General features: G+C 43.0%; 3 protein-coding genes and 1 long non-coding RNA gene across 7 annotated transcripts in view; 2 read left to right on the top strand and 2 right to left on the bottom strand.

Moving 5' to 3' along the window:
- pld7 (phospholipase D family, member 7) overlaps positions 1-6,521 on the bottom strand; it is an 11,050-nt gene extending 4,529 nt beyond the window's left edge. The window contains exons 1-4 of one of the 2 annotated variants that reach the window (XM_052073913.1): positions 6,441-6,521; positions 6,139-6,295; positions 5,612-5,713; positions 1,431-2,318 (exon numbers count right to left, since the gene is read on the bottom strand). In XM_052073913.1, the coding sequence (XP_051929873.1) occupies positions 1,431-2,318; positions 5,612-5,713; positions 6,139-6,295; positions 6,441-6,496 (1,203 nt within the window). In that variant the 5' untranslated portion in view covers positions 6,497-6,521. Of the gene's footprint in view, positions 1-1,430; positions 2,319-5,611; positions 5,714-5,848; positions 5,997-6,138; positions 6,296-6,440 lie in introns of those variants that run through there. The other variant, XM_052073922.1, reaches the window with a different exon arrangement.
- Positions 5,994-11,441, top strand: gpr137 (G protein-coupled receptor 137). 3 transcript variants are annotated; one of them, XM_052075330.1, is made up of 8 exons: positions 5,994-6,119; positions 7,260-7,711; positions 7,798-7,847; positions 8,131-8,371; positions 8,535-8,684; positions 8,821-8,946; positions 9,722-9,840; positions 9,922-11,441. In XM_052075330.1, the coding sequence occupies exons 2-8, from the start codon at positions 7,331-7,333 to the stop codon at positions 10,016-10,018; spliced, it is 1,164 nt and encodes a 387-aa protein (XP_051931290.1). In that variant the 5' UTR covers positions 5,994-6,119; positions 7,260-7,330; the 3' UTR covers positions 10,019-11,441. The 3 variants fall into 3 exon arrangements, with proteins under 3 accessions (XP_051931290.1, XP_051931296.1, XP_051931283.1); XM_052075336.1 differs by lacking the exon at positions 5,994-6,119 and adding an exon at positions 6,171-6,311; XM_052075323.1 differs by lacking the exon at positions 5,994-6,119 and adding an exon at positions 6,468-6,657.
- syvn1 (synovial apoptosis inhibitor 1, synoviolin) lies at positions 11,185-26,512 on the bottom strand. Its single transcript, XM_052074568.1, has 16 exons — positions 26,312-26,512; positions 23,739-23,890; positions 23,548-23,640; positions 22,867-23,019; positions 19,811-19,859; positions 18,724-18,827; positions 18,500-18,626; positions 18,327-18,426; positions 16,794-16,859; positions 13,460-13,576; positions 13,129-13,286; positions 12,821-12,961; positions 12,585-12,731; positions 12,273-12,456; positions 12,017-12,138; positions 11,185-11,920 (listed from the first exon to the last, which is right to left on the bottom strand). Exons 2-16 carry the CDS (start codon positions 23,868-23,870, stop codon positions 11,739-11,741), a joined length of 1,875 nt encoding a protein of 624 aa, XP_051930528.1. The 5' UTR covers positions 23,871-23,890; positions 26,312-26,512; the 3' UTR covers positions 11,185-11,738.
- On the top strand, positions 22,071-22,525 carry LOC127608312 (uncharacterized). Its single transcript, XR_007964236.1, has 2 exons — positions 22,071-22,186; positions 22,358-22,525. It is a non-coding gene; the product is annotated as an uncharacterized LOC127608312 (long non-coding RNA).

Raw genomic sequence — 26,512 nt, 5'->3', positions numbered from 1 at the left:
GTATTAGCGTTCCAAAGGTATTTGTGCAGGGTTTGGCCAAACTCCTGTAGCTAATTACGCCTCCCCAAAGTATTGAAAACTGGCCAAATGTTCTGCCTGTAATTTAAAAAAAGTATTCATTTATTCATTATGTATTATAGATACTTTTTTTATTATTTAGGTGATTAATTGGGTATTGGAATTTTAGTCTGTCAAATATCGGAATCAGTACAGTATCAGGCTATTTCTTAAATCTATTTAAATCTAATATTTGTCGTAATATTTATATTGACTACAAAAATGTTTTCACTGTATCTGGTTCTCTCCATATTATGTGAACACGGAAGGTAGTGAGGAAGGGACTATGGTTCATCAATTAATTTAATTTAAATTGTCCCAATGATGCAGTAGAATTCAGAAGTTCAATGCTCGAGTGGTTAGGGCGTTGAACTCACAGTGCAAAGTGGTGGGTTCGATCCCGGCTCTGGCTTCCCTGTGTGGAGTTTGCATGCTCTCCCTGTGCCTACATGGGGTTTTTTCTGGGTACTCCGGTTTCCTCCCACATTCCACGAACATGCATGGTAGGCGAATTGAACACTCGAACACCCCACCCTAGGTGTGAGTGTGAATGTGGCTGGCTGTTGGACGATGTGGGCCAGCGATTGGCCGGTAACCAATTTAGGGTCCGTCTACGATCCGAAGACACCTGGGACAGCCTCCAGCACACTCGGTACCCTCGTGATGTTAAATGGATTAGAAAATGGGTGGTTGGATGAAATGGTAATGCCAAAGATTTGTTTGCATTGTTGTTGTAACCATTTATGATTTCCTGACATATCCATACGACACACTTGTTTGGTAGAATTTTGTGACGTTGTCATAGAGTGTGGGATGGTGGCAATGGCTAGTGATGAAAAAAGCGGAAAGGGGCGTGGCCTGGACGGGGCGACCAATCACAACAAGTAAGACTACATACACGTCCAATCGCAGGGCTGTTTACAATCGGAAGATGGAAAGACTGATCGGGAGAGCTCGTGAAAACTCGATAAGGTACCTGACCCCCCCCCCCCCCAAAAAAAAAATGTTCTCAACGGATTTAGACGATTCACAAAAATGATCAATTTAAGAAATAAAACGGCGGACTTCCGCGTGTGCGTGGAAAATTGCCATCCCTGTAACAACTGTAAATTGCCTTTCTTTGAGCGTAATCCTAATCAGGGAAACCAGATGTATATAAATGTGTTTATTGGAATCAATTTATTTGTTAAAAAAAATACATGGGAAGCAAATAATTGAAAATCGCAATACGCAACGGGGTGTTGGTGGCGGCAGTTAGATTATTTTGCTCAACCTCGGAAGGGACGCGGTGACGAGCAAATAAGATTGGACGAGCTAAGCAGTGACACCGTTGAGGGAGTGGCTCCGCAGTGCCTAGAAAGCATGAAACTCACTTGGGTCGACTTCGATAACGGAGCTTTGGAGGGCCGCTCCGCTACCACAGGACAGGCGGATCCGTCATCAATTGCAGCCTCTTCCTTTGCGACATCTTCGCTGTCCATTTCACTCGCTTCCGACTCATGGAGGTCCTTTGCACTGCCGGAATCATCCAATGCCTGGTCATCCTCGCTATCTATGTCTGAAGATCTTAAGTCCTTTGACTCAGTTGCGTTTGGACCTCGGCTTTCCCATGGCGGTTTTTCATCCACAATAGCCTCCGTTTGGCTAACGGGAGGTTTGCAAGCGAGCTCATTGGCTATTCCAAGAGGAATATTCATCTTTGCTGCAATAAAAGGACTTTGTGAAGTTTCTTCCCCAGGTGCATCATGGGTGAGAGGGTCCACACACGGAAGGTGGCTTGTGGAGCAATCAATCTCGGTATACTGGATATTGTTTTCCCCTGGCAAGAGACTCTCCCCTGCTCTGAGGGCAGGCCTGGGGCTGACCATCAGACTGGGCTGTAAAGCCTCCGGCAACACATAGCTTTTGGGGGCAGCCCCTGCAGCCGTTGGTTCTGTGCTGCTCAGGCTAGTGGGGGCCTCAAAGACAACTTTAGGGGTGCGGACTAATGACTGGAAATGTTTTTTTTCGCGAATATCAGCGAATTTGGACTTTGATGCATCAATACTTGCAAGTTTGTCAACAGGCTGAACTACAGTGAAAGGCGGCTCCTTTTTGGAGACAGGCAGCTCTGCGCTCACAACAGCGGGCCGCTTATGGAACGTCGGGATGCGGGAGGCCGGCTTGGCGCTTTTGCGGCTCATGTCGTCTCGCTCCTCGGATTCTCTTCTCGCGGAATTATCACTGAGACGGTCCAACACCACGCTGCACCGCTTCATTTGCTGAAGAGGACACAAAACGGATTAGAACGTGGGTGGAAACAAGATGTTCACATCATCTAACTTTTCACGTTCACACTTCATGCCCGGAAACAGCATATACAGTAATCCCTCGCTATTTCGCGGTTTGTTTATCGCGGCTTCAGTGCGTGGTGGACTTTTTTTTTCAAACATTCATAAAAATACATTAATAAATTGATTCATATATACATGGAGTACAGCGGGCGGCTGGGTAGTCCAGTGGTTAGCACGTCGACTTCACAGTGCAGAGGTACCGGGTTCGATTCTAGCTCCGGCCTCCCTGTGCGGAGTTTGCATGTTCTCCCCGGGCCTGCGTGGGCTTTCTCCGGGTACTCCGGTCTCCTCCCACATTCCAAAAACATCCATGGCAGGCTGATTGAACAGCCTTGAACAGCCAATTAAAAATTGTCCCTAGGTGTGGGTGTGGATGGTTGTTCGTCTCTGTGTGCCCTGCCATTGGCTGGCAACTGATTCAGGGTGTCCCCCGCTGACTGGCCGAAGTCAGCTGGGTTAGGCTCCAGCACCCCCCGCGACCCTAGTGAAGATCAAGCGGTTCAGAAAATTGATGGATGGAGTATAGTACTGTATATGTTGCTCTATGTGATTCACTGTTGTTTTGCAGCTTCTTGCGGGCCGCCGTTTGCGGACATTTTGCGGACTTAAAAAAAAATATATTCTCTTACCTGTATATGTTTATTGGTCACTACTTCGCGGATTTTCGTTTATCGCGAGTGATTTTGGTCCCCATTAACAGCGATAAACGAGGGATTACTGTAACACGAAGACAGCCGCCACCCATTTATCTGCAATCATTTCTTGAGGTACAGTACATCGGGTGTGTCCAAACTCATTGCATCATTTAAAAAAAGAGATTTCATTTCAGGTAGCATTTGAGCAGGGCAGCGGGCAACCGCATCCAGTTTTCATAAGCGCATCATTCCTTTGTCAACGGCTGCCCAACTGACATTTTCGCACAGTTGCAAAATTTCCTTGCAGCAAGAAATGTTCCTGTCTTCGACTGTCATAAAGCACCAGTTTGCAAGTCTTACGGCTGTTGCAATGCTCCAACGCCTAGTCCAATTTCGACTATCCATTCTGGATAGGGCTCTGTCCTTGACGAATCATGCAATGGAAAACCTCAAACCTCTATAACGGGTGTTTGTACAAAGCCAATACAAAACGAGCCTTTTCAGATAGCTGCACCATAGCTCATCATCACCAAAAACTTGATTCAGTGGACAATTTGGAGTGCGATAAAGCTTTACCCATATCGACTTCAGGTTGTTCCACCATTCTGACTTTTGGAACACCCTGTACCGTACTATAAACCTTGTAGCCATAATATTAAGCACAACTAATGAAATACAAGAGTATGAAATGGCCTTTACATAAATAAAACAGTGTAGGTGCTATTCCTTTTACTGTTGGAATTGTGATAAATGTCCATGTTTATGGCAATGCAATAATAAATAAAAAATACTGTGTGTGTATATATTATATATATATATATATCCAATCTATTCTAACAGTTGGTTGCAGAGTATGTATTGGATGTGGAAACTTACCTAACCCAAGTCCCACTTGTCTTAAATTATTTAACGCTTCTCAATTATAGATAAATGGATGGCTGGATGGATGGAAAAATAGGTAGACTGCATAAACAAGAGACTATTAGTCTCGCGATGGAGAAATTCCCAATTCACAGCAACAAAGTTGTCATGATGTCGACAACCTTTCTATGAAAGGAAAAAGTAGAAGAACAAAATATAGGAGCTGGTGGAAAGGCAGCTACTCTCGCGGCGCCATCTTGAAAATAATGTGCAATCTCAATCACTTTTCCTGCATACACTTTGTTGTTTGAAGCAGTTAGAGATGAAAGAGGAGAGGATCAAAGTGTCCTTTCACCAGTGGATCAGAGAGGTAATGCTGAAAATGTGCACACGTCTGCTACAAGCTAAGTTTTGAAAGGGATACATTACATAACTAGACAACAACAATAACAAAAAGATAGGCGGCTAGACGGATGGATGTGAGTGCCTTGAAAAAGTATTTATACCCCGTGAACTTTGTCAATGTGCCACCTTAGCCTCGCTCTTAAGTGTGCTTTAGAGATTTCATGGGATCGACCAATACAAAGTAGCAAATAACTGTAAAGTGGAACAGAACTGATATGTATTTTCCAAAGGTTTTTACAAATAAAAGTCTGGAAAATTGAATTGATTGATTGATTGAATACAGGTTTATTGTCAAATGTGCTGTATGTACATGTATGTGTAACATACATACAGCACATCTCTTTTGCACTCTCAGAAAAATTTGCTGTGGCTTGTTCAAAATGTGTTTTCGGCATCTATTTTCAGATATGACGTACAGTGGAATCTCCTGTCACCTCGTTTTCAATTTTCATGTAGTATATCAATGTTTATCAGTCGCACGGCGGGATAACTCATCATTGACCGCCCCAAAAGTATTTAAAGCTTGCTGCCATATTTATATCGATCCATCACAAATATTTTGAGCATTTTAGGGGACATGCAGATGAAGTTACCTTCAATTTGTAGGTTGCCGAAGAACATAACACACTGCCAAATTTTGTGTCTCTTAGAATTTGAATGTGGGGAGACACAGGAGAGCCGCTCACCGGGATAAGCCGTCTGTTGCCAGCAATGGTGACTTAATTAGCTAAAAAAATAATGAGATTATTTAATAACCATAATTACTTGGTTTGTGAAATCACTTTGTTGCGGTGTACCATCTTTACAATTCCACCCACATTGAAAAAAACAGAGGTCTAAAGATCTGAGCTTCATTCTTTTTCTCTCAAAAAATGATTAAAGGCCATTCCATGGTTTAGAATTAGAAACAATACATTTTTGAAGCCTTTAAATTTTCATAACATCCTTAATTCTTAACATATTGACAACATTTAAACACGGGTTTCTTCCAGCTGTTTCTGGTGACGTTAGTATGGCTGGAAAAAAACATTTTACTTTCGTTATGTAGCTAGTAAGGTGGACTTTCTATTAAATAGCTAACTTCTGAGGGCAAGAATGGACCAGATTTTTAAGAATGAACAAAGATGGCTGAAACACACACACGCACAAACCACTTTTCAAATGTATATTTGCTTAAAAATGTGAAAACTATGTGTTCCTAGAAAACCCATCAAAGTTTGTGATTGTAAGGCCAAAAAACGTGGAAAAAACATTCAAGGGGTATGAATACTTTTTCACAAGGCACAAGACACAAAGATGATAGAACATTCATTGAGTTACCGATCCCGCGTCATCGGTCTCCTCCGCGTATTCTTCATCATCAGTCTGCACTCTATCCATCACCTCCCTATGCCCAGTGTCAGAATCCGAGTCCTCGAACTCCTGGAGCAAAAAACACGAGTTAGACACGAGTTAGTGAAGCCAACCGCCTCTAAAAAAATAATGCGGCGTAGGTTAAGCCACAAACGATGAGTCATCAGGGCTATGTAAAAACGTGCTCAGAATGAAACGATTTACCATGACGCAGAAGCTTGCGAGTGTGAACACACAATGCTTCACAGTCACCAAAGTTTGTGACGATTAGTTACACGTCCAGAGTCTGGCTATGTGAAGCGCTTGGTTATTTTCCAGCACGCTGCTACTGCTTCTTCTTCTTGACTTCCTTTCCTACAATTTTTTTTCTGTCTTAGTCAGCTAGCGATGCTGCTATTGTCGCTGCTCGCGAGGAACTACGTGGCTCGCCGTGAAGTTGTCTTCGCTCGCTTGAGGAGGAAAAGGAGGCGGAAAAGTTGAGTAATATTACGCACCACGTACGTGGGTCTCTCCCGCAGGCGGGAGAATTGCCTCTTCGCCGTTGCGGTTGTTTCTGCAGTTTGGCCCTTCTCATCTCCATCACTGCGGTGGATTGATTTTCGGGATCGCAAAACCATTGGCATTGTTGAACTCTTTTTTTCCCCCAGCCACCTGGAAGATAACGACGGTACGGTGTGTGAATAAGAGTGGAGTCTACTGCACTTTCGAACCGAACCAAAGTGTTCATTGGACCGATATGCGCCGCTAGTTTGCGCGCCTTAAAAAAACCCCAAAACAAATACAATATAGCCTGCACCTTCTGTCATCGGGCGAGTGAACAACAACCGAAAGGAAGCGCGATTTTTTTGCCATCAGTGATTGGTGGTTGAAATCAAAACTTGAGGCCACACCTATCCGCATGTGACGTACCTGACGTTACACGGAAGTAACGACGTGAACGTCGTCCGCTGCAGATACCGGAGTTTTACGTGAAAAGGTCGAAATTTGTTAGACTCCAGTGATTATTTTATACGGTATGGTCAACAACAGGTGGCGAATTTTGTAATTGATAATCCTTGCGTGGTTGCGTTAAAATGGCCGTGTCAATAACAGTTAATTTAGCTCTTGAAAGTTAGCATAGTATTGTTGACACAAAGATCCGACCTTGTTGACACAGCTGTTAATATTGTCTCGTAGTTCAAAGTTATCATATCACAATGTTCTCGTGCCGCCCCAGAATAGTGATTAATAATATATCGACAGAATCTCAAATGTTAACCAGCTTCGTGATAACGGTTTACTTACAAGCTTACGTTTTCATTAACTTGTAGAAGGGAAAAAAATAAATGCCCAAACTCATTCGTCTGCCCTAAACTGCAGTCCAGGTGTGATGTAAAAAAGAAAACGTTTTTCTGAAAGATCTAAAATAAAATTACAGGCCACTAGTGTAATTCTTTCAGCCTAGTAGACCGCCGCGGGGGGGGGTGGGGGGGGGGGGTTCTACTCGAAATCGAGTAGAAACAAAAGTAAAGATTTATTATTTTTACTGCCATTTCATTTTTGCTCATTTCATGCATTTTCCCCTGTGGCTTCCACTGTGGACTGTCTAGCTTAGTGAGCCCGTGTCTGCTGTCAGGTGTCCCACATTAAGTGCCAGTTGAGAGCGTGACGTCGTCAACATGGACCTCTGAAAGTGTCAGGACTGCCATGGAAGCGCCCGTCACAGCCTCCCCTCCTCCCTACTCCTCCACCCTGCCCGTGCCGCTCCCCCTACATCCCGCTCTGGCCCCTTCGGTCCAGCTCGGATTTACCATCCTGTACACGGTGCTGTACGGCGGTCTCTTCCTGGTGGTGTATGCCCAACTCTGGCTTCTCTACTTCTACAGACACAAACAATGGAGCTATCAGAGCGTCTTTCTTTTCCTTTGCTTGCTCTGGGCTGCACTGCGCGCCACCTTGTTTTCGTTTTATTTTCGAAACGCGCTGGAGGCCAACCACCTCCCCGTGGCGGTCTATTGGCTGCTCTACTGCTTCCCTGTCTGCCTGCAGTTCTTCACTCTGAGCCTTATCAACTTGTATTTCACTCAGGTGAGACCAAGGGGATTTCATTCTTGAAGATTGATGACAGGTTAATTTTATAAAATTGATGGTGTCTGGTTTCTCCTGTTCCACAGGTTCTACTAAAAGCCAGGGAGACTTACACCTCAGATGTAGAAAAACGACTGTGAGTAGATATTTTCTCCAGATGAAGCACATCACCCCCTTTCGTTGAGTGAACATGCGCTTTGAACCACAGGAGATTCATAAAATATTTTTTAAACGCTATGTAATATATTAAAAAAAGTGATTTTCCAACAACAACAAAATCATCCTGACGAAGGAACTGGAATTATTGGATGAAGTTGATAAATCACCAGAGTCCAAACTAGTAAATGTTTTCCATATTTTCCATTTGAATCATTGCTCTGTAATATAAAATACATGTACTGACTCCCATTTTGTTTTAGGTGTAAAGCCCGCTGCATGTATGGGGTACTGAACGCCATCTTCTTTTGCATCAATGTGAGCTGCGCCGCACTTGCAGGCCGCGGTGAAGGCACGGGGTCAGGCCAACGGACTTGGAATCTGGTCCTGGTCCGGGTGCTCGTCAATGACTTGCTGTTCATCCTGGATGCAGTGTTGCTTGCTGTCCTGCTGCTGCTGCTGACGCGATACTCGCGCTCCACAGGCCCTTACTTGACCAGCAAGGTGGTATATATGATGAGGAACATGGGATCAAAACCTTGAGATACGTCAGGAATTTTTATTTATGTAGTGCCGATATGTGACCTTTTAAAACAGTCCTTGTCACGAGTGCAAACAGATTACAATGGAAAATGTTTATTATTTTTTTTTTTTTACACACATACAGGGCACCACAGTGTGTCGCACAGCAGCACTCGGCGCCACAATCATCTTGCTGTTTGCCAGCCGAGCTTGCTATAACCTGAGCGTCCTGGTTCTGTCTCAGCACCACCACGTCGAGTCTTTTGACTTTGACTGGTACAACGTTTCTGACCAGGTGCTCGTGCAGTGCTTTGACTCAATTTTGCATTTTTCTACACTGCCAAGAGTTTTGCTTCATTGCTTGTTGTTCATGGCTTTCTGCATGACAAATCAATACGCTTCCACAAAGCCGCCTTGTATTCTGTTTACAGGCTGACCTGCATCAAGAACTCGGCGACAGGGGCTACCTGGCCTTTGGCGTCATCCTCTTCATCTGGGAGCTGCTCCCAAGCAGTTTGCTCATCCTCATCTTCAGAGTTCGCCGGCCTTCTCAGGAGGTAAGTTACTGATGAATTCATTTAACTGCAATCTTGCGGAGAGACAATTTTCTATTGGATATACAGTGGTGCCTTGAGATAGGAGTGTTGCGAACTGTCATTCGGCTCGCTTATTTTCCCAAACAATTATTCAAAAGGGGCCTCAAACAATGTAATGCCACTCAAATTAGAATTTTACTGCCAAACTAAACATAAAACAAGCGAATTACACATGTACGTTAAGCAACCACTTAACTTTGCCATAAAATCCACAAGCTTAATCCTAACACATAATGGCAAATGCCATAGATAGGCTCATGAATAGTACCTTTGCGGCAGTGTTTAATGCTTAAGGCACAGACGTATTGAGTACAAATGGTCCAGCAAGATTATACTGTAAAAGTCACGGGCATATATTTATCTAAAAACAACTTTTGTCACAGTTAGCTGAGTCGCTTACAGTACTGGTGAAACATGTTCGTTTGTGCCATCACGACTATTGTACTGCTACCCGGTGGCACATTTGCACACACCTGAAGGGGCCACTGTGAATCTGAATGCAAAAACAGATAAGGGGTGACTAGCTCAATGGAAATAGCATCGAGTCACCCCTTATCTTTCCATTGAGCTGCGTTATTAAAAAAAAAAGTAATGTTTTTTCCATTGCTCGTGTTGTCTCATTTTACTCAATGATTGTTCAATTTGAAAATGTATGACCACAAGGGTGCCACTGTATTCTCTATGCTTCCCTATCCATTTTCTGTAACGTCACAAGGTTGTTTTGTGATGTTGGCAGGTCAGCAACGTGGCTGTCAACAACAGGACCCTACCTCGGCCTTATTTTTTCGATGACCCCCAAGGCAACGAGGAGGAGGAAGCTCCTTCGTGGGCTTCAACTTACCAGCCTCACTCGAGGTTGCTTGGCTGACTGACTGCACTCGTAATGGTGCCACTTAAGATGTTCATTTGATTCTTAATGTCCTTTCTTTTTGCCAGCTGGTATGGATTGGAGACTGCTCCTCTCCTTTTTGCCAGCAACCCCCCAGACCGAAGTCACCAGCATCACACTTTGTACTCCACGCCCCAAAACTGACGCGCCAACATGGGCAGGGATGGCGGCGTTCTAGAGTGTGGTCATCTCAAGGAAAAAACAGCCTGTCAACCGGTAGAACCTCCATTTGTCTGGTCTGTGTATTATATTTTTTTTTTTTTTGCACTGTAAGCCTCAGGAATTGTCACCAAACATTACATATGCACTTTTCTGGTGTTTTTAATAACCATAAATGATTTTGTTGTCCCCCAAAGGGAACCAACTTGTCAGGGAAGATGTAAAAGGTTCATCTTGTATTTAGCTGCCTTGCATCACTTTTCTAGAGGACATCAACTACGGAAGTGGTTAAACACTGTAAATAAGCGCTTATTTTTCCTGGAAAAGCGTCATTTGCATTCCTCTTCAGAATGTATGAGTGGGCTGGTCTGTCATAACAGAATGGAGACTCATCCATCACTGTTACACGGAAACTGGGAGCATTTCATAACTGCACTCTTTGCTATACCCCAGGTTTGTATTTTTTTGATATTTTCCAATTGACATTTTCCATACTTCCTTCGCGATTATCCTGCATTTTGATGCAACTTTTACTGGTAACTTATTAATTGTACTAAACAGTTTTGCTGACAATTGTAGAAAGCGACTTCAATGCAGCTTTGACTGGATCACATTTGCTGTGTAAACAATTAAAATGTGCTTGTCCAGCCTGTTAAGTGCTTGTGAAGTTAGTGCTTTAGCTGCATGAAATAACTGTGTCTGCACTCACAAAAACAAAGGTTAAAAAATAGGGGAAAAAAATCACATTTGTATTGGTTTGACAGCATCAATGGCCAGACCCAGCCTGCCACACTTTGTGGTCCACTAAAGCAAATTGAGTATTTTGTCTGAAAACCTATTGGAATTGCATTTTTTTCCTTTGTTTTACTCCACCAAATTCATTCGACATAAAATAATTTGGTTGTCACCATTTTCCTTGACTTCTCCGTTAAATATAGAATGAAACGGGGGCAATCGTGAAAATGTGGTAATAGCCAGCCCTCCATCTTCCATACCCTCATTCTCATAGTTATGCAAATCACATAATGGCTTGGGGAAACTAACTACAATTTAAACCTGATAAAAGTCATTCCTCACGATGCCCAAACGGTTAACACTTTTTCACACTCATTTTATTGATAATCTTCCAAGAATGAATTTTCAACATGGCCTGAAAGAAAAAGTAGCAGTTTATTCTCCTTTATGTACAGATCACCCTGATAAAACTCTTTATACAGTATGTACACATTCAAATAAATTTGTTACAGTACCTGCAACATTGAAAAAACCAGGACACAAAGAGTGCTGATTTGTAAAGGGGAGAGAAAATGTTAACCTTGCTTTTTGGATCAGATAAGATCACTGCGCAGTGTAATAAGCAACATGCTTTCAAACCGAACCCAGTTGGTTAAGGGGGGAAAAAAAAGAATGGGCAGGCACTGAGCCCAATGACACCCACACTACCAAATACTAATCCAAACAGTGTATCACTAAACACAAACCCATTCCAATTTCCTCTCAAATTACAAGTGCCTGCAGTCCCCTTTCCACTATTAAGTGTTTAGTGAAACAAGGAAGAAAACACGCTATCATTTTGACACAGGAGTGCAAATTATCCCCGCAGCTTGAGTCCCGACTCAAATTGGTGAAAAAGGTGAAGGACTGGGGGGGGGGTACGGACCAACAGATGATCCACATTTAGAGCTCCTGTTGGTCCGCAGTCACCTCAATCGTCTGCGGGTGAAAGCGATGCCGTTTCCAGTTTGCGAAGTCGCCGGCGCCTCAGCTCAGCGGCATTCGGTTCACCATCCTCTTCCTCTGATCCTTCATCTGCATTGTTTCTTGTCTCACCATCCCAAGTGGCGGAAGTAGAAGTGGGTTCGACGGTTTGGACTGGAGCTCTGCTCACTTGCTCACAAAGAAGCATATCAAGAGTGATTAAAACAAGATGAATATAGATGGATAAATTTGAACTCCCCTATTTCAAAGAGTGGAAGCTCTTACATTTGGGGGGAGGGGAGGATTTCTCCTGACTTGGCTCATCTGTGCTTGCACCAGCAGTGGAGAAGGAAGCAGAGCGGATTGTCCCACTGGCTTCTTCTGTGCTGCTGACAGGTCTCGGAGGACTACAGAAGAGAAGAAAAAAAAAATCAGCTGGTGGCAGCATCAGCTGCTGTCTTTCTAATTTTCAAATGTTTGTGCTGAAAATCACAAGGAAAGGAAGAGTGCCCTGAAAAGTCAGAATAGGAAGTTTACTTACGTAAGCGTGGCGACCGTGCTGAGGTAATGGTGGATGTTGAGCATGGCGGCGTCCAGCAGGGTGTGGATGTTTTGCAGACACTGCAACCTGGCCTCCAAACCTCGTCGGCCTTCAGCCTCCAGCTCCCTCAGCTCCTCCTCTGACAGCTGCGACAGAGACGGAGGAGGAGGAGGCATCGACGACACTGAAAGTGAAGGAGGGAGAGATCAGTTTGTGAGGCGCTTCAATGGAAATTATGGTCTAAATCCAGTTTTGGGTCATTCATCCTCCACTTCTGAAGCAGGGTAAAGTGCAAATACGCCTAAAGCTTACTGAAAGGAGGTGGTGGCGGTGGCATAGGTAGCCACGGTGTAGTTGGGAAGGGAGGAGGGGGGATGGAGAAGGGGAATCCCGGAATGGCAGAGCCCGGAGCAGCAGCCGTAGCAGAGTCCGCGCTGGATGAAGTGGACTGGCCGTTACCTGATGAAAACGAGGATTCAGACTCGGCAGCTCTGCAAACTCACTTCACCTCGACTGTCGATCCAATTGCTTGGCGTCATGTGACCTACCAGCTGCCTGCGCCGCCTCAGTGTTGCCCTGTGTCGCGACGGCAGCTGCGGGAGCTGCCGCGGCTGGAGGAGGCATGCCGGGAAATGGACCCCAAAAGGGAAACAGGCCGGGTGGGAAGGCAGGCAACATGCCGGGAACCACTAGAAAAGAAAGAGCAGCAAATTAAAATCGCTAACTTGCAGGACATTTGCAAGCCAAAATGGACGCGTGTATCACTTTGAGGTCAACTTTTTGTCTGATTAAGCTATTTGATGACACATTTGAGTGGAGTGTTGTTGACGGGATTTTTGCTTCTCAATGCTCTCACCATTGGCTGGCTGGGCAGCTGCAGCGTGCGCAGGCGCTGCTGGAGCAGGGGCTGCAGCCTGGGCAGGGGTTGGAGCCGGATTGTTGTTTGACGCCCGCAGGACGTCCATGCGACAGGTGGGGCAGGTCTGCTGTCTCTGGAACCAGGAACGCAAGCAGCTGCAGGCGAAGACAAAGAGACGCTTTGGTTACTAATAACCTCTTTGTTTGACCATGAGCCTGATTGTGGAAAAACTGACTCATTAATTAGGATAAAGTGTTTTCATTATCATGTTCAGCTCTGATGAGAATCAAGGTTTGTTTAAAGTATTTTTCTTTCCAACAGGACCTACCTGGAGTGGAAAATGTGATTGCAAGGTAGCTTCTTTGCTCCGGTGACCATTTCCTCCCGACAGATGATACAAACGTTGTCAGAGGCCTGCAGATCTTCGGGAGTAGCGTCAGGGTATCTGATGACCAAAGAGAAAGTAAAAAAGGAAATTGAATGGAGTCTTTATTTTGGCTTGTGCTGTACAGTATGTAAATTACAGAACAGTGCGATTGACTGTTAGGTTGACTAAGTATTTTTAAGTTGAGGATGTAAGATAAGATATCCTTTATTTGTCCCACACTGGGGAAATTTACAGCCTCCAGCAGCAAGAATGTAGGCAGAAAGAAGAAAAAAAACAAACACCGTTCAATTAGCAATATAAATACAAAATGGATCAATCGCAGTGCTATTTACAGTTGTTTTCACATCAATTAATTATTATTAATATTACTGTTGCTATTTTTATTCACCAGCACAACAAACAAACACCGTTCAATTAGCAATATAAATACAAAATGGATCAATCGCAGTGCTATTTACAGTTGTTTTCACATCAATTAATTATTAATATTACTGTTGCTATTTTTATTCAGCAGCCTGACAGCAGTCGGTAGGAACGAGCATCGGTATCTCTCCTTCTTGCAGCGCGGGTGTAACAGTCTCTGGCTGAAGGAGCTACCTAGTGCTGTCAGGGCGGGCTGGAGAGGGTGGGAGGGACTGTCCATAGCTTTTAGCTTAGGTAGCATCATTCTGTTGCCCACCTCCTCCAGAATGTCAAGGGAGCAGCCCAGGACAGAACTGACCTTCCTGACCAGTCGCTCCAGTCTCTTTCTGTCCCGGGCTGAGATGCTGCCTGACCAGCAGACAATGCCATAATGGATGGCCGAGGCCACCACCGAGTTATAGAAAGTCTTAAGGAGCGACCCCTGAACCCCAAAAGTCTGTTTATTTCTTTTTGTTGATATTTTCCCAATCAACTGGACTACACATTCTAAGAGCTCTTAGAAAATATGCCTTTTTTTTTTTTTGTGCGCGGCCTCCGACAGTTTAAATATCAGTTAAGATGTTAAAAGGCATAACATGTGTTCAACACTAGAGTTGAGCATAAAAATATTTGATGCATGGGACTGCAGGCTCTATGGCTAGGTTCACACAACACAGGCAAATTCCACCCGGATGGATGTTTTTTTTCGCCCAGATGTGACCTGCATCTGTTGTGGAAACATTATCTAAATAAAAATGTATTTCAACCCACTTTTTTTTGATTGTCCGTGAATCTGCCAAGTTGGTTTGAGTAACAGCACTGTTTGACTTTATTTTTTTAAATTTTACTTTAATCGATTCCAACTTGAAACATGAAGTATAAAGTGGACATTTGTGGTCACTGTTGTAATTCAGCCACACAGACAAACAGCTCAGTTACTACACGCGGCAATGACGTGACGTCAGACATCTTCAGATATTTAATAGCCTCACCTCATTTCCGCGAAGTATGCATGTCAAATCGCTTCGCTCATCTGAAGATACAAGATGCTCAAAAGATAAGCCCCAAGCAACATTCAATGCCCGTGACCTTCAATCCCTCAGGCTGTAGCGCATCAAAAACTGGCATCAATGTAGAAAGGATATCACCACATGAGCTCAGCAACACTTCAGACAACCAATGTCAGCCAACACATTTTGGCGCTACGTCCTTAGGTGCAACTTAAAACTTTACGATGCAAAGCCAAAACCATTTATCAACAACACCCAGAAACACTTCTCTGGGCCCGGGTTCATCCAAGGTGGACTGATGAAAAGTGGAAAAGTGTTCTGGGGTCTGACGAATCCACATTTCAAAGTGTTTTTGGAAATTGTGGATGCTGTGACCTCAAATAGGAAAAGAACAATCCTGAGGTTATGTACGTAAAGTTCAAAAGCCAGCATATGTGATGGTATGGGGCTGTGTAATGCCAATGGGATTAACACCCGGTGGTCCAGTGGTTAGCGCATCGACTGTGCAGAGGTTGCGGGTTCGATCCCGGCTCTGGCCTTCCTGTGTGGAGTTTGCATGTTCTCCCTGGGGCTGAGTGGGTTTTCTCTGGGTACTCCGGTTTCCTCCCACATTCCTAAAACATGCGTAGCACTCCCTAGGTGGGAGTGTGAGCGAGGATGTTTGTTCGTCTCTGTGTGCTCTGCGATTGGTTCAGGGTGTCCCCCACCTACTGCCCGAAGACAGCTGGGACCGGCTCAGCACCCCCCACGACCCTTGTGAGGATAAAGCGGATCGGAAAATGGATGGATGGATGAACACATCCTTGAAGGCACCGCTAATGCTGAAAGGTACATACAGCTTTTGGAAAAACATATGCTGCCATTCATTGTCTTTTTTCATGGACTCCCCTGCTTATTTCAGCAAGACGGTGCCAAACCACATTTGGCATGTGTTACAACAGCTTGATTTCGTAGTAAAAGAGTGTGGGTACTAGAGCAACCTGTTTGCAGTCCAGACAGGCCATTTAAAAAGTGTTGCAACATTATACTGTAATGCGTAAAACACGCCAACAGAGACCAATGATCAAGCAAGGCTGGGAAAAAAAAATCCACCTAAAAAGCTTCATCAATTAAAGTTCTCAGTTGCCAAACATTTGAGTGTTGGTAAAAGGAAAAAGTGTGAAAGAGTGGTAAACATGACAGTGTCCCATCTTTTTTGGAATGTGTTGCAGGCATAAGATTCTAAGTTAATGATTATTTGCTCAAACCAATCGTCTATTAGTTTGAACTTTAACGACATTGTCTCCATTTTGTATTCAATTAAATACAGGTTGCAAATGATTTGCAAATCATTGTATTTTCTTTTTATTTATGTTTCACATAACGTCCCAATTTCATTGGAATTGGGCTTTGTCTGTGGTGTGAACTGTTACACCCACACAAATAATCAGGTTTCACAAAAAAATTCTAATTGAGCATTAAGACTTGTGGTGTGAAACTGGTCCATGTTGCTTTCCTTATTAAATCCTTGAATCTAACTTACCCGGTAAGTTTTTAATGCAACCAGGACAACTGTACTTGTCAATCATAATTAAGCTTGTCCAAATGTATCCCATTTTGTTGAAAGACAAGTACAGTAACTGGTTTGTGTTCTCGCAGTTAGTCGAGTCTGATCAACTGTAAATTCAACACCATTATCTTGAACCGCCAAACCAGGCTACCGCACGTCATGTTATTCTCACGTTGTTTTGACATTCAAAAAAAAAAAACTAAACTTCAGCACAGCACAAAAAAAAAAAAACATCCCCCAAAAGTTCACAAAACCTTACACATGCAGTATTTTTTTGTAATAATGCCAATAAGAAGGGTCTTGCATTACTCACAGTGTATTCATGTTGCGGATGGCTCTCCGAGACATTATAGCATCAGTTACAGCTTTCTTAAAATGTCTGAAAGGCGAAGGAAAATACACATATGTAAAACATGCCTAGTAAATAATGTTAGAAAGTTTGTGGTGGAAATAAAGTACAATCAGACTAAAGGTGCTCTGAGTATTTTGGATTTAGCAAAACAAATGTTTAATCTGTTCCGTGACCAGGCTTGTAACTCAAAACATTTGCATTACAAATCACCTTCCCCGTTCAAATGAGTGGGAATGCTAATCATCCATTCCAGTCCCCCCACCCAAAAAAAAAACAAAACAATTTTGTAATGTTGGAAAGGAAAAGAACACTATAATATTGTATTAAAAATAGTAATAACATGATTAAACAAAATTATAATAGTCATGCACACTCAAAGACTTTCACAACTCCTCTAAGTGACTAGGTAACCGCAGTCCTATATGTTGTTTTTGGCCAAGGATAAAGAATATATGATAAGATATCCTTTATTTGTCCCACACTGGAGAAATGTACAGTCTACAGCAGAAAGATTGTGGATAGAAGATATGCCTGGAAGAATTGTTATATTGTCTGTCTACGTATTACTGAACCACTTGTGTTCAAATAACAGTTGCTTCAAGCGTTACACAGCGCTTACACAGATTACGTTACACAGATGCTGATCATCGGCCTGTCTATGGCATTTCTCATTTCACATTAGCATTAGCTAGTGACTGTTGGGATTCGAAGGCAAAGTTATGTGGTTGTTTTAAATACACAACATGTAATGTAATTCTCAGTTTTCTGTTGAGTTTGACTGTAAACTTCAACTGGGAGTGGAATTAAACGGTTTGAATGCTTTTTTTGAAGGATTTGGTCTTCATCTGCGGAACGAATGCTTGTTGTGACGTGAGGCAAGCTCATCGTCATCACACAGTGCTCGTAATCTCAGGTCACTTGTATCTTAAGGCACCACTGCACTACAGTTGCAATCAAAACTGAGTACAGTCAAACCTCAGTTTTCGAACGTCTGTGTTCTTGACCAAATCGGTTTTCGACCAGAAAATTTGAGATTTTTACACCTCGGATTATGACCGAAAACCGGTTTTCGACCAAACCCGAATACGCCACTCGACTCCTCTCATCTTCCTTACACGAAGTAGTGTCGCTTCCTCATGTAGCGTTCATTGTGAGCCAATGTGTTTGTTGTGATTTACACAAATCTGACTGTTTTTATGTTATTTCTGCGGAGTGTATTAGCCCCTAATCATGGGCTTATTTAATAAAATAGTTTCGGATTTCGAACAAATCGCTTTTCGAACACCCTTCTGGAACGACTTATGGTCGAAAACCGAGGTATGACTGTATTCTCAAAGCTGGAAGAGTGAATTGTAATTTCTTAACTCATAAAAGTTAATGTTTTACTCTGCTACAGCCACATTGGCATCGCAAAGGAAATCTGTTCTCAGTTGGCCTTACCTGGATAAAAGTTTTTTAAAAAGTGTATCATTCAATATATGTGAGACTCCTTACCTCATAGCGAGATACATGGGCCGGATGGCAAACAGTGGGAACGTGTGAACCTTCATCATAATGGTCATAAAGGCAACGTACAGGAGAACTTTGATGAAACCTCAAACAGACAATAGCACATGATTAGTTTACAAAACATCCAACTTTTAAGTACCCAAGAAGCATATGGTTACCGGTGAAGAGCTCTGTGTAGAGCATATAGACGGCCTTGTTGTCCCAGGGATTCTCACTTTGCAAATCCACAGTGTGCAGGATGTATTTAGTGAACATAGTCAATACCATGGTCAACAGGATGGCGTACTGAAGTGCATGAGAGGAAACATTTATGCATACATAATGTAGCAATGAACATCATGTCGAAATCAAATTTACTACTAGTTATTCTTAGATGACAAACCTCAAAGCCAAAAACAAGCTGCACAGAGGCTCCCCGGGTGATAATGCTTTGACAGGCGTGGTAAACAAACAGGAAGTCCAGAGCTCCCAGCAGCCCCATGAGAGCTAGAACATTAGCAATGAGAATCGAATTTGCAAAATATCCACTCAAACAGCTGCTTGATAGTGAAATGCATCCAGCGTTGGACTGGACGTGAGGAAAAGTCATTCTGACTTTGGCTACCTTCACAATGTCGGGCGTGATGCCCAATTTGGATTTTTTTTTGTTAAATCCAATCTTTTGGTGTACTCGTTCGCCTTACCAAAACAAACGAGACTTCTAATGAGACGCGCATGCCACAAAGCATGACGTCGAGGGAAGTGCACCAAGAAGTAAATATGGTCCCGCGTGTAAGGGGCCCATTTTATCATCTCATCTTGCCAGAGTAGTGAGGGGCCATATACAATTTGCTGATAAGAGGCAACGCTCCTTGATCAATTTATGGAGACATCTATGTCACGTCATTGACTTGAGTAAGAAATGAATCATTTGCGTGGCTGAATTACAGTACTACTATGACCTCCTATCTGCACGTTATGCTTCATGTTTCATGTGTGATTAAATTAGGTGTCAAATGTTAGCACAACAACTGTTATTCACAACAACTTTGTAGATGAACGGACGATGTGTGTAGTTTCTCGAGCACTCTCTCCCCTGCCCGCATAGAGGAAATATTGGGTTTTTTGATGACACATAGGCCGAATGTGTGCGCAAGAGAGTTCATACTGCATACGCATCGCATATGTATCTGATATCCACATACAAAAGAGGCCCAGGTCGGACGTGGAAAACAAAATTGAATTGTACTGCTCACACTGCATGAGAGAGGGGGAAAACAATAACAGAATGCTGGTAGCATATGGGCAAGAAACAAAAAATCTGAATTGAGTTGCAGTGTGAACGTAGCCTTGGAGCACATGGACCCACACTGCGACTTGCAAAAATATTTGTTTTGGTTTCAAAATTAAGACAGGAGTAGTAAAATTATAAAACAAAAGCAGCAGAGAAATTGAAAGAGCATATCTTAACTGACAGAGTGTGTACTTACATAAAACTCGAAAGTGGAAGAGGCAGGATATGTTTGGACTTCGTTCCATCTAAGACATTTAGCAGAGAAAAAAATAAAAGTAAACAGAATTTGTGAAACAGGCATTTCCATATTCCAACTGCTGTTAGTTTACAAAGTACAGTCATTGATTTTTACCAATAACTACCAAAATAGTGGCCTCCACTCAATTAGAGCATGCTTCACTTGCTAGGATGGTTGCTCAAAATAAATAAACCAGAATTATTTTTATTGGCCAAGTATGTAGAACACACAAGGAATTTGTCTCCGGTATAACATGCTGCATTAGTATCATCCTAAACTAGGACATGACAAATAGGTATGGAAGGACATTTCGGAATGTAAGTGAACCGTAGTGTGGTGGTACCACCCAGTGACAACTGTGAGACAATGTGCAAAATGTCAAGCAGAGCTAAAGTGGTCAGTGGTAGAATACAATACTATGACAATTTGTACAGTTGGTGCAGAAAATCATTTAACCATTTTAGAGTGACCAGTAGCAGTATTTGTTGTACAAGATGAATGAATGAACGAATGTTGCGCTGCAAGTATGTGGTTGCATTCGCTATGACTAATATCTCATCCTGTGTCAAGGTGGACATCATCACTGCTCCAAGTATAGCAGGTATTGAATCTACAACGCTGAACGTAAAGCTGTATGCAGCAGCGAAGCATTCAAGAGCACGAACTGCTAAACATGTCAATATGACCCAACTAGAAAAAAAGAACTGATAATCAGCTGATAAGAACTGAATGCACCCAAAGCCTGTTGGGATGGCCGCCAGTTTAACCGCAACCCCAACGATGACAAACACCATTAGAAATAGCAGGATAGCTAAATAACCTCAAATATGATTTTATCTGATATTTCTAGCACTAAAAGTATCGTTGGCCACCCGATGAGGAAATGCGGTAGCTTAAATAAGACAGTAATGTAACCACTGTGAGGCTGAACGATGTTGAAGAATACAGTACCGGTAATCCAATTTTGGTGCTGCACTTAGCTGGCAACCAGTTCAGGGTGTCTCGCCTAGTACCCAAAGGCAGCAGGGATCGACTTCAGCATGCCCGTGACACTCGTGAAGATAAGCAGATCAGAAAATGGCTGCATCAAATTGCAATCCCCCCCACCCCCCAATATTGCCATTTAATGTGTTTGACTCCCCCCCCCCCAATTTTTGATCCCCTCCCCCAACTCTTTTATTTCCCGTGACGTATAACTATGTCCTAAAAAAACACTATGGCCACACACCCATGACTATTTTTACGTTTTTGCGTCATAGTGTGCAGAAAGGTGTGACACAGCCTTTGACTCAGGATCAGGCTTGTCTGCATTGTAAAGCTGGAGAAGAAGTAAAAGGTGGAGGAATGCAGGGGAGTAGCATGGACGTGTGTGGAGTAACGTGGAGTTAAGACATTGTGCGTTCAAAGACAGTAGCAACGTACAAATCAAAACAATTAACCCTTGATTATTGCTTTTGTGGAAGAAAATCTCCAACCAAGCATCACAGGAGAAGGGAGTTGCTGAAACCAGGATGCTTCATCCGTACAAAAGGAGGAAGCAGCCATCAAAAGAGGCGCCGCGTGCACGAACATTGTGTGCCTCACGCAAAAGCCACACTGCAGCAAAGGGTCTGCCTTCGCAAAGACAAGCGAAGTGAAACCAGAATGTGGTGTAAAACGGGTTTGCCTTTGCATCAGGCCAATTGCTTCATTTCATCTCACACACGAAAAAAAATAAAAAATAAAAATAAAAAAAATACACATTAATGGTAGGGTGAAGGAGACACACACATGCATGTGCACGAAATTGCAGGGTGGTGAGGACACACGTGCATGCGCACATGCACACGTACACTGCATTTACACATGCAAACATCCCGGGTCACATCCACACAGTCACAGAGAACTCACTGTTTCACTTCTGTTCATAGTTCATGTCATCAGTTCAAGTGTGCAGATAACATTTTTTTTGTTTGTTTGTTTCATCAAAATCCCTTTTTGTGGTGATGTTTATTGTTTTGTAGACGGAAAGTCTGATTTAGATGTTTGAGATGTCACAAAAGCAAAAAATAGTGGTGCCATACTTGAAATTATGCTTGAAATGCATACTTGTACACAAAGGTATTTTTCTTAGTTTTTTTCCTTCAGAAACTGGACATTTGTAAACATTTAGTGATTTTCTATGCTGATTGTTAGCACATCGACCGCACAGTGCAGAGGTACCGGGTTCAATTCCAGCTCCTGTGTGGAGTTTGCATGTTCTCCTCGAGTCTGTGTGGATGGGTTACTCCGATTTTCTCCCACATTCCAAAAACATGCAGGGCAGGTGAATGGAACACTCTAAATTTTTACATAGTGTGTGACGGAAAAGTGGTTAGGACTGCACGACTGTCTGTGTTTTATGTTATGTGTTGTGATTATTATTTTACTTTATGTTAACTGTTTTGTTAAGCGCTTTGTTACAGTTGCCGCTGTTGTGAAAGCGCTATATAAATCAGCATGCATTGTATTGTAAATTGTCCCTAGGTGTGAGTGTGAGCGTGGATGGTTGTTCATCTCTGTGCGCCCTGCCACTGGCTGGCAACCGGTTCAGGGTGTCCCCCGCCTAATGCCCTAAGAGAGCTGGGATAGGCTGCAATAGGCCCCCTGACTCTTGTGAGGATAAAGCTCATCAGAAAATGGACGGATGGATGATTGGTCAAGAACGGAAAAAGATGGGAACAAACTTTTTGTCAGCTGAAAGAAGAGATTCTCCTTTCTTTTGGTAGGATGCATGTTTAGATCGCATCACAACACAATAATCGCAAATGAGTCTAAATCCAGCAAAGTGGCGAGGATTGGGCAGTTTGCTCCAGTGAAAATAGTTGGGATTAAATACGGTACGTTGACGAGTTGCTAACTTGTCTCCAAATTGCGTCCTGTGCGATTTGAAAATTGCATTGTACTCCATAGCAAAATTGATTGAATGCGTTTGTTCAGCCGTAGCCACACACTATTGTGTGTGCAAGATTTCAGATTTCTCTGTGATCACTTACAAAGTCCACGCGGTCTTCAGCCAACCAGTGGAAGCACTTAAGGAAAACCAGAAGTGTGAAGAGGGCAACAAAGCGTGGGGAAAAGTCATCCCTGAAAACAGTGAAGGCCAGGCAGGTCTCGGTCACTGCGTACCAGGAACGCTCAATGAGATGCTGTTGGAAGAGAGAAAGGCATAGATATGGATAGAAAATGTCGACACACCCCTGCACAAAAGCTACATCTTTGTGATCTAAGAAAAACGAGACCAAGATAAATCTTTCAAAACATTGTAAACATTATTGTTTAGAACATCTGAACTTGATTGAACAAAATGAAATCATTGAGAGGGGAGATAATGGGAGCCGAGTGTGCACTATTCAAGCCAATCACTTTCAGACACCCGTTTAAACTGAGTCACAACTTGCACCATTTAAAGTGGCTTTTATGAACTCCAACTAAAGTTCAGACGTTTGTTTTTTTTTCTTACCCTCTCCCCAAACTCCATGTTGTTTTCTTCCCCCATTTGAGTTTGAAAGGTTTACACAATACATATTAATGTTGGAAGAAATGTATAAATTATTCATATTGGTCTTATTTTTTTAAAACAAAATCATTTGAACAGGGGTTAGTTTTTTTAAATCATAATTGTCCACAATACCTATGATACATCAACTTTTATGTTCTTTACATATCCAAATTACCTCCATTTCTGCAGCTCTTAGCTGTCCAAAAAACACTTTCCTCATGAACTTTCCCAGAAGAAACACCAACACAAAGGCCTGAATGTACAACACCTAGAACAACATTAAAAATGTCAATGCTGATGAATTTCAAAGTACTGCAAACACAGAGAAATGACCTTATATTGTGCTTTACTTGAGCACCACCTTACCGCCATGCTGGGGCTGCTCTTGGTGAGGTAGACAACAGTTGGGTAGAACTGGTGTTTGAGAAGGTAAGCATGCGCCACCACAGCACCAGTCAGTGCCAGACTGGTGATGGTCACCAGGGTTGCTCGCACCATGTTGGACTCAACTACAGCTCCTGCAGCGAAAGGGGAATAGTAGCCTTGAAGCTTGAAGTTTGAAGCCTCCCTGGCTGGTGTACCACGTGACCAATTTGGGAAATGCTTCAGAATGTTGCGCAACGTTTGACAGGTTTGGCTTCAGTGACTTCAAGTGTGTGTGTGTGTGTGTGTGTGTGTGTGTGTGTGATAGTTTTTGTAATTCGTCATGCCCAAGAGTCAAAAGAGAGATGAAAATCATCTTTGCATTATTCATTCATTTTCTGAACCGCTTTATCCTCACTAGGGGCGCGGGAAGTGCTGCAGCCTGTTCCAGCTGTCTTCAGGCAGTAGGCGGGGGACACCCCGAATCGGTTGCCAGCCAATCGCTGGGCACACAGAGACGAACAACCATCCACACCCACACTCACACCGAGGAACAATTTTGAGTGTTCAACCGGAGGAAACCGGAGTACCCAGAGAAAACCCACGCAGGCCAGGGGAGAACATGCAAACTCCAAACTGGGAGGCCGGAGCTAGAATTGAACGGAGCCGGTACCTCTGCACTGTGAAGTCGACGTGCTAACCACTGGACTACCGGGCCAATCTATGCATTAGTGCATCACATATTGTGTGGGTAAACTACAGCTGCCTGTAATTGTACACATGGCCAGCAGGTGGTTTCGTGCTTCACGTGCACCATGAAGCATCAAGTAATGAACCATTGTGCAACCATGCATCCGATCCGCTTATCTCCACCTGGACCGCAGGGGTGCTGGAGCCTATCCCCGCCGTCTTCAGGCAGTAGGCGGGCGACATCCTGAACCGGTTGCCAGCCAATCGCAGGGCACACAGAGACGAACAGCCATCCACGCTCACACTCACACCTAGGGACAATTTGGAGTGTTCAATCAGCCTGCCATGCATGTTTTTGGAATATGGGAGGAAATCGGAGCACACTGAGAAAACCCACGTAGGCCTGGGGAGAACATGCAAACTCCACACAGGGAAGCCGGAGCTGGAATTGAACCTGGTACCTCTGCGCTGTGAGGTTGATGCGCTAACCATTGGATCACTGGGCCGCCCAGAAGACAAGTTTGGTCTTTGCACATGCTGTGACCAGAATTCAAACCAGGGTTGTTGCGGCCACACCACTGGTTATTAACCACGACACGATCACGGGCTGCCATTGTGGAACCAATTGGCTGAACTGGTGCGAAGCCTCCTTGGGCTTCATCTCGCCATCACTAATAAATACTTAAATAGAATTTTCACATTTGTAGGCTGTCATTTGTCTTAATGGAAAATTTCACTGAGAAGCGACTAGATTTCTCAAACAAAATGTATACTTTGGCACTCACGCATTTTTCCTAATCATCGTTACTCTCTTCTAAAAAATAAAAAGCACCAGTATTTCTTACGTATTTTTCTATGCTTCTAACACATTTGAAATAAATTGTACAGAAATATATTTGTGGACTCATAGTTTGGAAAGTCTCTCATGACATTTCTGGCTTGCCAAGACTGGTCATAATTTTCATCACTTCACAGACCTATCAACTGCAAATGCCTCAACAATTCATGGAGCGTTTTCCAATTCTTTTCAAATTATTATTACATTCTTAATCTTTATATGGCGCCTATTACAAAATGATGTTCAGCAATAACAATATATACCATATTAGCGGTGTTTTACAACATTCAATTTATTACATTAGATTACTTTTCTGGAAGGAGGCCTTCAGATTCTTTTGTATTTCAATTTTAAGATTTATTGGTGATTTTGTTACGCTGAGATCTATTTGCTGTGACTGACTGGAATGACTTGAGATCATTTATATGTGCTGGCTATTTATGTTTCGCAAGCTTCCCAGTGATGGCAATCTTTTGATGATGGATAAGATAAGATAAGAAAACCTTTATTAGTCTCACAATGGAGAAATAAAGATTAAGCATTCAGATTCTACATAAATAGTCATTACTAAAATCTCGACAACCAAAGACTTTGCATGAATACGTCGGCCAGAAATGCATTTTACTGCTTTGAAAACGCCTTAGCTTTGTTAACGTTTGTCACGCGGAAAACACTTAAATGATCTCATTAGAAATGTCTTAAAATGCTGTGTCATTTTCTGTGGGTTTCATGTGAACCAATTCATCTTTTACCTAATTATACGACTAAATTTGAGTAAAATGTACAGCTGCGGTCTTTACTCGTTTAACTTGGCACGTAACATTTCGACTAATTTGGGTCCTCGTAAAAATTTGATTAGGTTGTGCAATTGTAAAATATTTTTTTAAATAGACAACTGCGAAATATCACATCTTCAGTTGTTAGGCAACGTTAATTTATCTCGTCAAACATAGCAACGGCAGGGAGTTTATCAAATGGTTAGCTAATGTCAGCTAACGAGACCTAGCTTAGCCGGTAATCACAGCTGTCAATGCTCTTCGGGACTCACCTTAACCGATGTATGCCTGTCTGCAAGACGAGTGCTTCCTCGTTTTCGAATGTATATATGTCCTCAATAATCACTTCATTTCGAGAATTTAAAGCAGCCTTTCGTTGTTTTTTCTGGGTTTCGCCCCTCTTGTTCGGCTACGTGTTTATCTTTGGCTTGCTGTCTGGCAGCCACATCACATCCGGCTTTTACGGTAACTCG

The sequence above is a fragment of the Hippocampus zosterae genome, chromosome 1, assembly GCF_025434085.1.
Source record: "Hippocampus zosterae strain Florida chromosome 1, ASM2543408v3, whole genome shotgun sequence".
Taxonomy (NCBI): domain Eukaryota; kingdom Metazoa; phylum Chordata; class Actinopteri; order Syngnathiformes; family Syngnathidae; genus Hippocampus; species Hippocampus zosterae.
Note: the sequence above shows the minus strand (reverse complement) of the source record. Positions and strands in the feature narration are given on the sequence as shown.